Source organism: Grus americana, chromosome 1 (assembly GCF_028858705.1).
Source record: "Grus americana isolate bGruAme1 chromosome 1, bGruAme1.mat, whole genome shotgun sequence".
NCBI classification, from domain to species: Eukaryota; Metazoa; Chordata; class Aves; order Gruiformes; family Gruidae; genus Grus; species Grus americana.
Genome location: NC_072852.1, coordinates 140,805,923 through 140,820,806, shown reverse-complemented (window position 1 = coordinate 140,820,806; position 14,884 = coordinate 140,805,923). Strand labels below are relative to the sequence as shown.

Below are 14,884 nucleotides of genomic sequence, written 5' to 3'. Positions count from 1 at the left end.
TATTTTTTTATGGAAAAATAAAACTTCAATAAATAGACCTTAATTTAGAGAAAAGCCTGGTACATGCAAACATTTAGGAGCTGGAATCACAGAGAAGATTTTTGGACTATTGTCATGGATCTAAGCTTATTTTGTTATTTAATCTAATGCTGACAGTGGAATATTTATAATGTCAAGAAGATGCAGCTATTGTTCTGTTTGAAAGACAGAAGTATTAATTTCTCTCAATATTACAATTTATGATTAAAAATTTCCTTATATTTATGTAGATAATTTTACATTACTCCTTGAAAGTCCTTGATTCCATATTACCTGCAACATAAATTCCATCAGTGTGTATAGCCTGTATATGAAAAATTTAACATAAGCCAGCACTAACATAATTATAAATATCCAGTCATTTTTGTCTAAGCTGAAGGTAGGTGTCAAAAAGAATATAGCTTAACCCAGTTTCCACAAAATATTGAACAGAATTCAAAATCCACCACCAAGAATGTTCTGGTTTAAAACCAAAACTGTCCCAAGGATCTATGATCGATCAGTAGATAAATTAAGCAATCAAATACTTCTATGCAATTGGTGATGAAGAAAAGAGCCACTTACCTAAAACCCCCAGCCTGTAATTGAGAGTGACAACTATGACATTGCCATAACTTGCGAGAATGCTGCCATCAATCATATTGCCAGTACCCTCCATGTAAGATCCTCCATGGATGTAGACCATAACGGGTTTCTTGCTGTTCTGATCATGAATGTCTGAAAAAATTCAAGTAAGGAAAACATAATAAAGTAATAAAAAATAAGGAGATATGGCATTAGCAATTTATAACAGTACTAAAAATATTCTTAATTATTTCCTATATTTTCAATGTCATTACCACCACTTTAATCAGCTAGCTCACACAGTTCAAGATGATCCTGCAAACCTAATATTTATAGTTTGGATATTTACCTTGGTTACTTCAAATACTATTTCCTCTGAAATGTTCTCAGAACACTTGAAATGCCTTCAATATTACATGGAATTTAATTTGAATATAAATGTCTAAAAGCCTAAAGAGACAAATCAAATTATGGAATAATCTTGTCTTTTTTTAGAATATTCTGATTCAAGTATATGCCAATTTAGAAATATCTGTACTTCTAATAATAAAATTACAATAATGATCCATACTTTCCTATTCCTCACTGAGAAATAATTGTTGAAATTATATTCCCAATAGTTCAGTAAGAGATAATATCACAAAATCAAATTGTTCTGATAGAAGTAAAGATAGTAGACTGTTCCTTCTTTCAAATAGCCTAGGAGTTAACAAACAAAGATAATTTATGTGAATTCATGGCCCAGATTTTTTTGTATTTAAACCAAATGATGTCTTTTGTGTTGTACTTCCCCTTGTCACAGTAGTTAAGCCTTAAAGAGCAGACTTGAATTAATGCTCCTTAATGGTATGGCTGATCTTTTGTATATGCAGAAAAGCTCTTGACTACTTTCAAACAGGTAAACAGCTAGGTCTTTATTTCTAAAAGAAAGTTAAATTAAGTTGATAGTAATATTTTCATACTTCAGACTGAGTTATAAAGATGAACTAATCAATGATTTGGGATATATTTAGGACTGGATTCATCTCTGTGTGTCTAATAATCAAAAAGTTAAGATCTCGATCCCAGAGATGGTTCAGACTACCTAAATTAGGAACTTCATGTTCTCTACTGTGGGAACTGAGGGCTAAGCTCCTTTAAAAAGTAGAAGGCAATTCAGCAAGCTGCCATGCACACCTTTTACAAATAATTCAGTCTATCTGCATGTGGAATTGGAGCACTTCTTTCAATCATATAGTACAACATACAAGGGAAAGCAGTTTCTGACTAATCAACCAGGAAAAAAACCCTACAAAAGAACCGTGTTCTCTTAGGACAGGCATATGTCAAACAGTGGAAAAAGGAAGTGGAGGAAGAAAGAGCTGAGCTAAATACCTAGAGGTAGGGCTTCTGTGTTTGAAAGCCTTCCAAAAGTGTTCCCTCTCCTCAGGTTTGTTAGGAAATACTTGAAATACCAAAAATGTGATCAGCATGAGGTACCACATATATAATATTTTGTAAATGTGAAACTAATTTGAGCATATTTAAAGGTAAATTTTTACTGCTCATATTCCTATGGCCTAGTTTTACTTTACTCATGTGTATGCACTACTCTAAATATAAAACATTGTCAGCCAAGTACAGGGAACTTATGTTCAGGCCCCAATGCCATAGGCCCCGATGTACACCTGTCCAGTTGTCAGAGTTTAAGGCTTGTTGTAGAATCTGCCTTCTTTACATAAAAAGATAGATACTTTACATGTTGTATTTTATGTGTTGTACTTGAGTAGCAGAACAAAAGGTTTTGTGATAAGATCTTTTTAGTTGCTGTGACTATAAGAGTAATGCAGCCATTAAGCAGATCATATAAAGCAATGAGGTGCATTCTAGTGGATGTATTTTTTTTCTTCTCAGCATTTTCAGCAAAGTACATGAAAGTGTTTCTTCTGTGAAGGTACAGATAAGCTCTCAAAAAATGAAAGCAACAATTATTTAATACAATTATCTGTGTTACTGAATTACCTTTCCCTTCTCTCTCCACAGTCTCATGGAATGATTTGTTGTATTTAATCTTTCCTTATTACATAGTTCTACCTCAGGGTTGAATCTTTCACTGCTGAAGTCAATGGGAGGTTTCCTCTTCCCCTTCAATGGGAACATGATTAGCCTCAACATAAAGGAAATGAGCTCCATGCTTTATGTGCTTAGATCTAAAGTGGATGCCCTTGTTAATCATGAAACCCTAACATTTTATATTTTTTTAAGAAATCTGAATAATAATGTATTAATAATCCAATATCTATCTTAAGTTTTTAAAACAATTTTGGTTTTGCTTGTTACTTATCTTTTTCTTTACAATTATTTACAGAATTTGGTATGTAAAATGATGATACCATCATTTTAAAAAAGTATATGTTGCACAGAAATAGGAAGGTGATATTCCGAAAATAACAAAGTACTTTTGGAGTATTCTGCACAGCATTTTTGTGTTATAAGAAATAGCGTAATGCAGCAATGAAGGTGATACACTATAAGGCAACCAGTGTGAATCAAAGACCAGAAATTTTTATTACTGTATTTTAAATCTGGATAGAGTAGCTGCATCTGGGAGCTGAACTCCCAGAAAAAGAGGACATAGTGTCCTCCCTGTAGTATGTGTGATTCTAAGGGGAACAGAGAGGACAAAGTTTTGGAGTTATTTGAACTGATGTCAGATAGAAGAAAACAGGAAAAAAGACATAGAATAACTAGCACTTCATATTAGCCAAGCATGAAAGAATTAAGAAACACATGGCTCCAGAAAAAGACCAATAAACTACGCAAGGTTGTTATCTTCTCAATTAATTTGAAAAAAAAAAATCTTAATTTGGTAAACAGATAAAGTAAAATAAATTGTCAGTGTAACTTTAATGAAAAGGAAGGGTGAGAATAGAGGAAGATTTCATGACTTCTTTCTATTTCAGTGCATCCCAAATAGCTTTGCTGTGCCAAGGCAAGAAAAAAGTATTTCCTTGTAAAATTTTTTGGGGGTACTTCACTGTGAACTTTAACATTTCCTTTCAGGGAAGCCAATCCAACTCTGAAAGAAGTCAATGAAAATGATTGTCATTGATTTCAGTGGGAATGTGGTCAGAGTCAGAATGAATGTATCTCAGAGGCTAGCTGATTACAGGAAAAAACAATAAAGCAACATCAACGGCTTCCTTTATTTTTTGTCCTGAAATAAACCACATCCTGTGAGAAAAAAATAAATAAGTAAATAAAAATAGCAAAGACAAAGCACAATTCAACTGCATCAATGTACAGCATGTGCACTGGGAAAACAGTGGAAGTGAAAGGAAGGATATATGTGAGTTTTTCATGAATTTCAAACAGGTGAATTTACAAAATGTGTAGGAGGGAAAAGAGCACATGCATGTTTTTAAATTCCATTTTGTCAACCTAAGAAAGAATAGGGGGGAAAACATATGTGGTTTCAAATAATATTTATGTCACTCACTTCACACATATTTAGGAATAACCTTTATGCCTATGTCACAGAGGAACTGCTGTCATCTATACACTAATTTGGATTTTAAAAAGAAAAACAAAGAAAGTAATTTCTAAAGAAGAAAATAAGGAAGCACACTCAAGTGTGCTTCTGCAAATAAGGGACTAAAAATCATGTTGAAATAACACCAATAACAATAACAATAATTATTATTATTATTACAAAAATTAAAAAGTTTATGTTCATGCATCAGGGTCGAGCTTTGAAAAAACAAAAAATACCTTCATCTTCACCACGATCATTACTGGTTATATCATCTGCGCTTTTCTTTGTGTTGGCTCCTGGGATCATAGTGAGGAGGAGAATAAAGGGAAAAAAGAGAATTCAAAACAGCAGGTTCTCAAAAATAAAAAAAAACACTAGTACAAAAAATGTAACAAAAATGTCAAAATCTGTTACATTTGAAATTGAAAAACAAAAAAGATGCAAACTGCACATAAACATAAAATGTCAAGAAGAACAAATTGAAAATATTTGAAAAAATGTATCGTATTCTGTGACAATGCAGTTACTTCAGTTAAAAGTGATTTCTGCAAAAACAAAATTAATGTGCTATTAAAAAAGAATAATATAAACCAAAAAAGTATATTAAAAAATTTACCAAATTATGGTTTCGACATAAGAAATGCAATTTATTTCATTCTGTTCTATAACCTTGAAGAAATAATGCCCTCAGTCACTATCTTCAATAATTTAACATTTTATTCATTCTCATTAGGATTTATTAGGAATTAGCCACAATCTGAATTTTAGATGGAACCAATACAAATAAAATTATCATTGAATCTTATACAACTTGAAAGGACAAAGACAAATGATAAAGACCTCCTTAAAATTTAATCTTGCTTCCCATATGAGCAAAAAGATATTTAAAACAGACTGTAAACAAAGGTGAAACAGAGTTGAGTCAATCCCAGACATGAAATTGGTCCAAAAGTAGCCTTGGTTCATTTTATAACACATTTCATGCTCTTTAGAAAAACCTAGAAATTAACTGAAAGCAGTTACTTACCATGATAAAGAACTTGAACTTATTTATTAGAAGATTTAGTAAAGAATGCATTTTAATTTGTATTCAATATGCTTTCTCAAAATACTTTTGGGGTATATACATGCACACACACAGGCACACACACAGATGTCCCTAAATGCCATAGCCTGTGCTTATGGGAGCAAGAAAATATAGTCTTTCCCACCCCTCTCCTTGGACAATACTGCTGTTTTCTGACCAAAAAAAAAAAAAAAAAAAGACACAAAGTTATCCTTGCACCCAACGTTTCATTATGCTGTGCTTACTCCTGTAGCAAGTAGCCCTCTGAAATGTAAAAGGTTGCTTGATAAAGAGTGAAACATGAATAGGAAACTCAATTTCTAATTTAGTTTAGAAATGAAATATGTCTACTAAACAAATAAAATGGTCTAAGTCACCAATGTAACCATTTTTTCCTGAATTGTCTTTATTTGGAAGTGTGTTTTCAAGACATACTGAAAAAGAATGGTATACTTTATTAATTTGTTTATGTATGAGTTTGTGTATGAAGTCTGAATATGTCACAGAGACATCATATTTAGCTAAAAAAATATTTTATTACTTCCTTTTATTCTAATATTTGAAATGTTCCTATATCCATCAAAATTCAAGGCTTCAAGTAAATCTCAGTCTGTGATTATGAGACAGAATGTGGTTAACTGTTAGTAAAGTACTTAAGATTTGTTAATATATACAGCTTTGGGTTCTGTGCACTGATTTGCTTGTCTTCTTGATACAGACAGAATACAGATATTCTACAGAAATTTTCTGAAAACAGTTCTGTTACATATGCAGTGATGGTGATTAGTGAGTCAAAATGTGAAAAGCATTGGCTGAGACTCCGTCTCCACACAAAGCCTGCATCTTCAGTGCAGGTGTACACATTATTGAGTATGTAGTACACAAGTGAATTCAATTGTATGTATTCAGTACATGATTAAGTAGGTAAAATATCACTGCTCATGAAATATAGATGTTCTCTAATCTATCAATTTCTTTGAGAAATGTTACAGACTCTAAATCTTAGTCAACATTCAAATATGGCCCTTTTTTCAATACTTTTCAAAATTAGTTTTAGCCCAATGAAGGTTGAATCCTTTCTCAAGTGCTACCCAAATAAAATTAATTTTGCATTTAGATAAACCAAGTACTCCACCCGTAAACTGCCCTTAAACTATTTTTGATTCATGTAAAAAATTAATAAGAAATAATTATTCATAGACAATAAATCCACCTAGACACAAGTTTGAAAGCACATAATAGAAGTTTTCATCTTAGTTCCACCAGTGAGGTAATCTACTTGTTTGATAAAAAAAATATGATCATCTTATGCCAAATATAAAATCAGCTACCACGTCATTCCTACGAATTAAAAAAAAAAAAAATCAATGTTACCACATATATATAGTGCCTGTAGACAAAAACTGTATGTGCAATTACTTAGACTGTAATCCATATTTAAAGTACTTTTTGAGTGAAAGAAGTAGATGTGTCCCAAAACATTTTAGTTCAGCTACTATCCCCCCCACCCAAATCATATATATATATATATATGTAACATATTGCAAGGATTTTCTCTCTAATGTGTTTCCTGAAGTGACTCTGGTTCAGTGTATTTCAGAAAGAACAACACAAGTGTAATGAGAATTTAGAAAATGTCATCACACCATGCTACTAGATGTAATGAGACACAAATATCACATGACACAGATATGTGACATAAGGTTATCCATTCAGATAATATGTATAGTATATATGTATATATGTAATGCAGTCAGGTCCCAGGCATGCAGTTTACCAGTGCTTGTTTTTTAAGTATCCCTTCTGAAGCCTCTAATGGCAGAAAAAAATTATCAGCTACTGCTTAAGCTGATGCCATTTCCTTGTACTTTATATGTAATTGCTCCATCTGTCACGCAGTACACCTTTTGACCCCATTTAATTTTGGGAAAGCACTCAGTTTTCAGAAATCGCACAGCACGCTATTAGTTGTATGACCTCCCAGTTTCACAGAGAGCATGCTCAACCTTCTGGAAACTTCCAGCTCAAACCAGATTAATACAGGATTTAATAGTCATTCTCTCAGTGATATGTCTTATTTATACAACTACAATTTCAACGGATCTCTAAAGATCTTGGTTTCCCATCCCATGAGAACTATTATAATTTTACAGTCGGCTCAAGTCAACAGTTCATTACAGTCTCGAGGGAGCATTGGGAAAGCAGAACTGTACTCTCCATTTTGCATTTCTCCCAAGGGTGGTGGGTTAGCTTTACTTTGAGTCTCACTTAGTGCACAAGCCTTAAGTCGTTTCATGTCCAAAAAGAGGGGTGTATCGGTGTCATCACGTTGTCCCTGGCTCATGGCTGTGGCCAAGGCTCTCCAGCTACCTTTATAGCTGTACCAGGAAGTTGTCATTTGGCAGCTGAAGAAAGATCGAGAGGCATTTGGCATTTCAAATAAAAGTGGAGGAAAATTATCATTGAGAATTACAGCTTGTCAAAGTGTCTTATGAGTTGACTGCAGATCACCTACTTTAGGAGAGATCACAAAGGCAGGCAACATACCTATCTATATACCTGTATTTTTAGAAGCCTGTTGATTTGAATTGGAGAAATATATGCATATTGTTGAGATTTAAATAACCATCATTTTTTAATTATTTACTGAATACTGGCAACATTGTGCAATTGTGTGCACATATATACATATGTGCAAATATATACACATATATGTACATAAAAATGCTCTATACAGTTAATAGTCTTGCAGAAAGAACACAGGTTCATTCTCTGGCACTCCTTTCCCATAATGGTGTTAAAATGAAATTATAATTCGTCAACAGTGTGTGTAACACTAACAAACAGCCACATGATTTCAAATGATTTCAAAGCAGTCCTTAGCCATAAATTAGATGTCTTTCATCTCTCTCTTAAATAATATGAAGACATAGAATCCTACTGTTCTAGGTAGTTTTTAATGTGGAAGCCAATGAGAGGTCAGAATTTTACTTAAATTTGCCTGAATTAGTTTTGTTTGGTTTTGGTTTAATTCATGATTACAGTGGCCATTATTCTAATACCATTAATAAAAACAACAACAAAATTATTTGGGTTGCAACTGCTAGCTCTGTATAGCGGCAACATTTAACTAAGGAACACGTATCATAATTGAATTTGTGTTCTTAATGACTCCAGCTGCAACACACACACACATGCACACGCACACACACAAACTGCTAGAATTCTAGACCACAGCAAATGTGTAAATGCTGCTATATAGCCAGGAAATGTTTCTTTTCAAGAAAAGAGAATTAAATGACAGTTTTGTGTCATATTCGAAATTGGATGGACTGTAAGAAAATGCAGCAAAAATCCCTACAGAGTTTTGTGTTCTATGCATTAGCGAGGATTAAAACAGAAGGAAAATGCTATTTCACTGGCTTCTTTCAAGTAGTTTTAGACAACCAATAAAAAAATCTACATAGACACTTCTATTGAAAAAGAAAAATTCTAAGATTGAAGAAGGGGTTGCATAAAAAATATGAAATTCCAATATTACCTCAGCTCTGTAGTCTATGTTGTCTACAGTTTTCAATTACATGATTACACATCTCTGTTTTCAGATAAATTGCTTGCATGTCTCTGTGCATTAACTGTTACATGTACAGAGAACTAAAGTGGGATAAAATTCTTAATATTTTACAAATGGCATAATGTTCCTCCCAAATAAAGACAGAAATAATGACTACTCCATGCCCCAAATTATGTGCTTCCCACAAGCTGTTTTAAGTGCATTAAATTAGTCCATCACTCAGTTTCACACGTTTTAAATGAGGTTGTATCTTCCAACAACTTAATACAGGGCAATTGAATATATTAATTGTCACACAGAGTGACTGTGCTGTCCCGTATAGTCCCACAGAAGGACACTACACTTTTCAAAGGTAGGGATGTTGTGGAAATAAATATTTACTACCATTTAATAAGACTTATTAGTTCTGTGATTGATATGGGTGTTCCTTTTCTTACAAGTTTCTTCCACGCCAGTATGTTGATATGGATTCATCTCAAGGAAGAGAATATAATATTCACACAGATTCCAGGGCAGGGAAACTCTTCAATCTACCTGTATAGATGAAATGTGATCCTGCACACTGGTTAGTACCAAACAGAGCTTACAAAAACTAGCAACGACAGTTATCACTTAGGAGCTATGCTGTTACATGAAGTTTTGGCCTGTCTACGTTCTGATTATACTATTCTGCATTCAGCAGCTAAGTGCTATTGATTCTTATTCCAAGTAAGATGCAAAAGGTAAAACCTTAACTTATGTAACTTTGGGCAAATGGTGTATCTTTTCCACTTTGTCAAAGTTTTCAAAGCTTCCTATATATTTTATTTTTGGAAAGTGAGCCATTAGTTTTAAGAAGACTGTTAAATAAAGGCTATGATGAAGATAAACACTGGCATTTACACTGGACGCTTGTCATAGTTACGAAAAGAAACACACCCGAAAGTTATTTCTTATTCTGAAAATATTTGCATTTATTGAGATTGTATTTATTCATCCTGGAAAAAAATGATAAAACTAATAAGTTTGGTCTTTGTCCTGTATTAGTTCATTTTGGTACATATTTTACAAAAAAGAAAAATTGCTTTGAATAAAAATTATTAAGAAAAATAATTTTGAAAACTATTAAGGTCAGATTGCTTTTATTGATAATTATTAATAGAGAAATCATTATTATTTTAGAAGTTTAATAACTGATATAGAAATAAGATAGCTACATAAATTCAGTAATATTTTTAATAAGTATTTTTGTTACGCAAGTTACACCACATCTACAAGTCTTCTAAATACAGTACATCGCTTTGACATAACCATCTATAACGGCTGAAAAGAAGGAAGGCATTGTGCAGCCTATCCTTTCAGTGACCTCCAACAGATAAGGGGAGTGTTTCTTGCACTTCCAGTGTAACTGAATCTGCTCTGTTTGACGGAGGACTGGACTGAGCCTGCAATGCTTACTGATTGAATAATGAAAGACTCATTAAAAAGCATAAATCTACTATATAGTTATTTAAATTAATTCAGAAAGAAGCACATATTTTTCTGTACAAGCATCAGGAGGAAGACTGTCAGTATGAAAGTGTGGCAGTGACCTCAAATAACTTACATTTCTCTGCTAAATTGGTGCACTTGATGAGGTGTGAATGTAAAAATGCTAACATGTCTGAGTGCACAGTACTGCTATGTAGAAGCACAGCATTTGCTTTCACCCATCTCACCTCCCTCGTCAGCGAAGCCATTTGAAATTCAGAAAAGATACCTACATGCTACTTTCTTGAATTACAACATCCAAAATATAACAATCAATCAGTTCTATATACTAGAATGTTTAAAAATACACTCTTTCTCTTTGTGCTACATATCCTGGCTCTGTGCTGGCAAAGCTCTTAGGCACATGCATAGTTTTAAGCATATGAGAAGTCCTGTTGACTTCAGGAAAAATATCAGTTTGCATAAGCTTCAGCACTGTGATGAAGCTGGCTTCGGTCCGTTCTGAAGACCGAAAACATAAGTGTACAGTAAAATAGGATATATAAATCCCACTGCAAAGTTTGTCCAGAAGTATATGTAAGATACTGCGCTGGCAACTCAGCGGGTGTAAGACATGGGCAGAGTACAATTATCTGCAGAGGGGCGTAAGGCTGTTAGCAAGATGGTTCTACTACAATTAAGTTACAAGAATGCATCGGACTTCTAAATTAGAAGGCACAAATCAACATTTGTTATTAATCGGAATTCCCAAGCCTAGATGTAACTATACTGTAGGTAATCCAGGTAACTAGACTTTGCAGAAAGAATTCAGTAATGTTGACCTAACACTATCTGTAACTAAAGGGTGAGTACTTTCAAATAAGCTTAAGAGAGGTAAGTACCTCATTTTAAAATGAATGTGAACGAATGTGTAAAAAAACCCTGAATCAACAGCCAGTTTTAATAACTAAAGGTAACTGCTACGCCGTCTCTGCAGATAGCTGAACAGCGCAAGTACATACTTTGCATTTACCAACTGCTGGTGAAGTTGTTTGTGCAAACTCTCCCTTTGGGCATTTGTAGGCACCACTGGAAGCTGTGAGCTGGACAATCAACTCTTAAGAATACCTCTAATTATTTGATGCAGCTATTTTAAATCTTCATTTTGAACACCAGCTCAATTTGCAGTTGCCTTTGGAGAATTCTGGAAATAACTGTGTTCGTTATTTTGGTGGATTCTGTGAGAATATAATTTTATTCCATTGTAATAGATAAGATAATAGTTTGGCATCATATTGACTTCTAATTTTGACGTTTACTGGATCTCTGACATCTTAGCTTTTATTTGGGAATCATAGAAGTGCTAGTTACAGGTAAGTAGGAAGTCTGTATAAGACATCCAAAGGAGATACATGCAAAACTTAATTCAGGGTGGGGTTTTTTCAGGGTTTGTTTTTGGGGTTTTGTTTGTTTGTTTTAACACATAACCCAGTGTTTTCAATTTTTTCTCTACTGGATTTCAATGGCATCTTCATCCACACACAACAATGTATTAATTCCTACTGGAACTAGTAATATCAAACCAACTAAACAATTAGACTATCAAACAACTAAAATGCTGAGTTCTGAGCATAAGTTTGAGCAATGAAGCTCTCTGCAACTACCTGACAGGAGGTTGCAGCCAGGTGGGTGTCCGTCTCTTCTCCCAAGTAACAAGTGATAGGACAAGAGGAAATGGCCTCAAGTTGCACCAGGGGAAGTTTAGATTGGATATTAGGAAAAATTTCTTCACCAAAAGGGTTGTCAGTCACTGGAACAGGCTGCCCAGGGAAGTGGCTGAGTCACCATCCCTGGCGGTGTTTAAAAGATGTGTAGATGTGGTGCGCAGGGACATGGTTTAGTGGTGGACTTGGCAGTGCTGGGTTAACGGATGGACTCAATGATCTTAAAGGTCTTTTCCAATCTGAACAACTCTATGATTCTATAATTCTATATTATGAATCTGTGAGATTTTATCTACAAATGTTAAAGCTGAACAAGGATCATTTTGTTTCATACATGCTATATAATTATTAATTATAGTAAGCTAGCATTAAACAGCTGGTCGGAATCATGATTTAAACTTTCAAAATTCAACACCACAGCATTGATCTCACTAGTATCTGATCCACCTAATTTCCATTACTTGATAATATCAGTTAGCTAGTTTTGATGCATACTATGTTTGTGGATTATATATCTGTTCTGGTGCAATAATCTTTTCTCTATTGACCAATGTTAATGAGAATTCATATCTCATTTTGGTTTTCCAATTTACAATGTTCCAAGCATAATTTAAGCTTAGTATTTTCAATGTTGGGGTTCCTGCTTTACTCAGAATTTAGAAAGGAACAACAATAGCTTGTAAATTGTTGTTATGTGACAGAAATAAGAACTTAGAAGCAAATAACACAGAGTCCTGTATGATATAGTTACTGCATGGCACGTGCCACTTGGTACCATACAATACTATATAACAATATAATATCAATATAATATAATATGATTTTACTTTTCCACCTGAAGAAAGACAAGTTGAATTTTGCATTTAAAGGGAATCATATATGAATTATATAGAATTGTATTGTGAAGTGATACAGCTTATGTATGCAATTAGTTCTGAGAAATCAAATTCCAGTCTTCTTTGGCTAAATATAAATAGTTCTTGTGAAAAGGAACAGATCAAGCTTTTCTTCTTTTGGTTTATTTAAGCAATATTATTGTATGTGTGCTGATGTTATTTGCTGTCATATGTACTTCAGTTCCTACAGGAAAAAAAAAAATAGAACTCAGTACTGCATTTGAATTCAGCTGTAAAAGAGATCTGAATGTTTCCTTGTCTCAAACAGTGCAATTTACAATTTAAAATACCTACCATCTATTTGAGGAAATTAACTATAATTGGCAGCTTTGCTGAGGAAAATAAGCCACGGAGCTTAAGTGTGTTGAAGGTCACTGACAAAGTGAGTTAGCAAGGTTGTCTGAAGGTAGAACTGGCACAGCATTGGTCCAAATTATACCTGCCTATATGTTGTTGTTACTCTGTCAGTCATATCAGTACTGAAATACACTTACAGGAACAAAATGGAAATATTGGCACCACAGCCAACTTCCTTACCACTAAACAGCAACAAAAAGAAGGTATCAGATGTAAAAACATGGCAAAAAAGATGGCTGTGATCAAAACTCTTAGGGTATTACTTCAGTCTTCTCCTGGCATTGACGAAACCTCCTGTCCAAGCTCAAAGCCTCCTGACAAAGACCACGTGGTGTAGCAGAATAAACTTACTACGTGCCCTTTAACTCTCCCCTCCACTCTAAAGAACATCCGGTTTCTGCCAACTGTTTTTCACCTGAGGCACAATTTGAAAGGAAAAAAAGCATCAGGTGAAAGGTGATTTTTGTAGTAGCTGTTGCTCAGCTGGGAAACTGCCAAAAGGCAAATTTCATTAGTTTCATTATGTGTGTATGTGGTTGTACATGTGCGTCTGTGTGACATTTGCCATGTTGTCACACTTTCTAACCTTCCATGCCTGGATCTTTTAGCAATACAGGAAAATGATGAGAATGTCCATTGCATTGTGTTTCGCTTTTCAGGCACCACGGGTTAATTTCATACTTCTTAGCAGCAAACCCTGATAAAATTGGCCATAGAATGCAGAGAAAGGAAAAGAAAGAAAATCAAATGAGGCAAATCGTGCCTGACTAATCCAGTGGTCTTCTACGATGGACTAACTGCATCATAGGACAAAGGAAAAGCTGTGGATGTCATCTACCTAGACTTCTGAAATGTCTTTGGTATGGTTCCCCACAACATTCTTGCTAAATTGAGAGATATGTGTTTGATGGATAGACTATTAAATGGATAAGGAATTGGCTGCATGGCTGCTATCCAAAGGGTTACAGTCAATGACTCAATGTCCAAGTGGAAGCCAGTAACCAGTGGCATCCCTCAAGGGTCCGCACTGGGACCAATACTATTTAGTATCTTCATCAACAACATAGTGGGATTGAGTGCACCCTCAGCAAGTTTGCAGACAGCACCAAGCTGAGTGGTGCAGTTGATACGCTTGAGGAAAGGGATGCCATCCAGAGGGACATGCTGGGAAAAGTGGGTCTATGCGAACCTCATGAAGTTCAACAAGGCCACGTGCAAGGTCCTGCACCTGAGTCTGGGCAATCTCTCAGTATCAATACAGACTGGGGGATGAAGGGGTTGAGAGCAGCCCTGTGGAGAAGGACTTGGGGATACTGGTGGATGAAAAAATTGGAAGTGAGATGGTAATGTGCACTTGCAGCCCAGAAAGCCAATTGTGCCCTTTGCTGCATAAAAAGAAGCATGGTCAGCGTTATTGAGGGGGTGTGTTTTTATTTTGCATGTTTTGTAAAATCTGTGACACATTAGTTTTCACATAGGTTTAATAATTCCTGCAACAAAACTCTGATGGGACATTCTGCAAAATTTGCATCTAGAGTTCAGTGCAAACATCTTTCCACATTTTAGCATTTAAATAAAACTTTGCTGTCACCCACATTTTAACTCTGATGATATAATTTTCGCGGTGATCAAAGTGCTTGCCCTTCTCTGTCCCATGTTGACTTTATCACATTTCATTTCAGTATCTCATTTCACAGGTCT

At 34.6% G+C, this 14,884-nt stretch overlaps 1 protein-coding gene across 7 annotated transcripts in view; it reads right to left on the bottom strand.

Moving 5' to 3' along the window:
- NLGN4X (neuroligin 4 X-linked) overlaps positions 1-14,884 on the bottom strand; it is a 192,586-nt gene that overhangs the window by 86,181 nt on the left and 91,521 nt on the right. For 5 of the 7 annotated variants that reach the window (XM_054812613.1, XM_054812617.1, XM_054812614.1 and 2 more), the window contains 2 exons: positions 4,354-4,413; positions 604-756 (listed from right to left, as the gene is read on the bottom strand). In XM_054812613.1, coding sequence (XP_054668588.1) covers positions 604-756; positions 4,354-4,413 — 213 coding nt within the window. The remainder of the gene's footprint in view (positions 1-603; positions 757-4,353; positions 4,414-14,884) is intronic. The other 2 variants (XM_054812619.1, XM_054812618.1) reach the window with 1 other exon arrangement.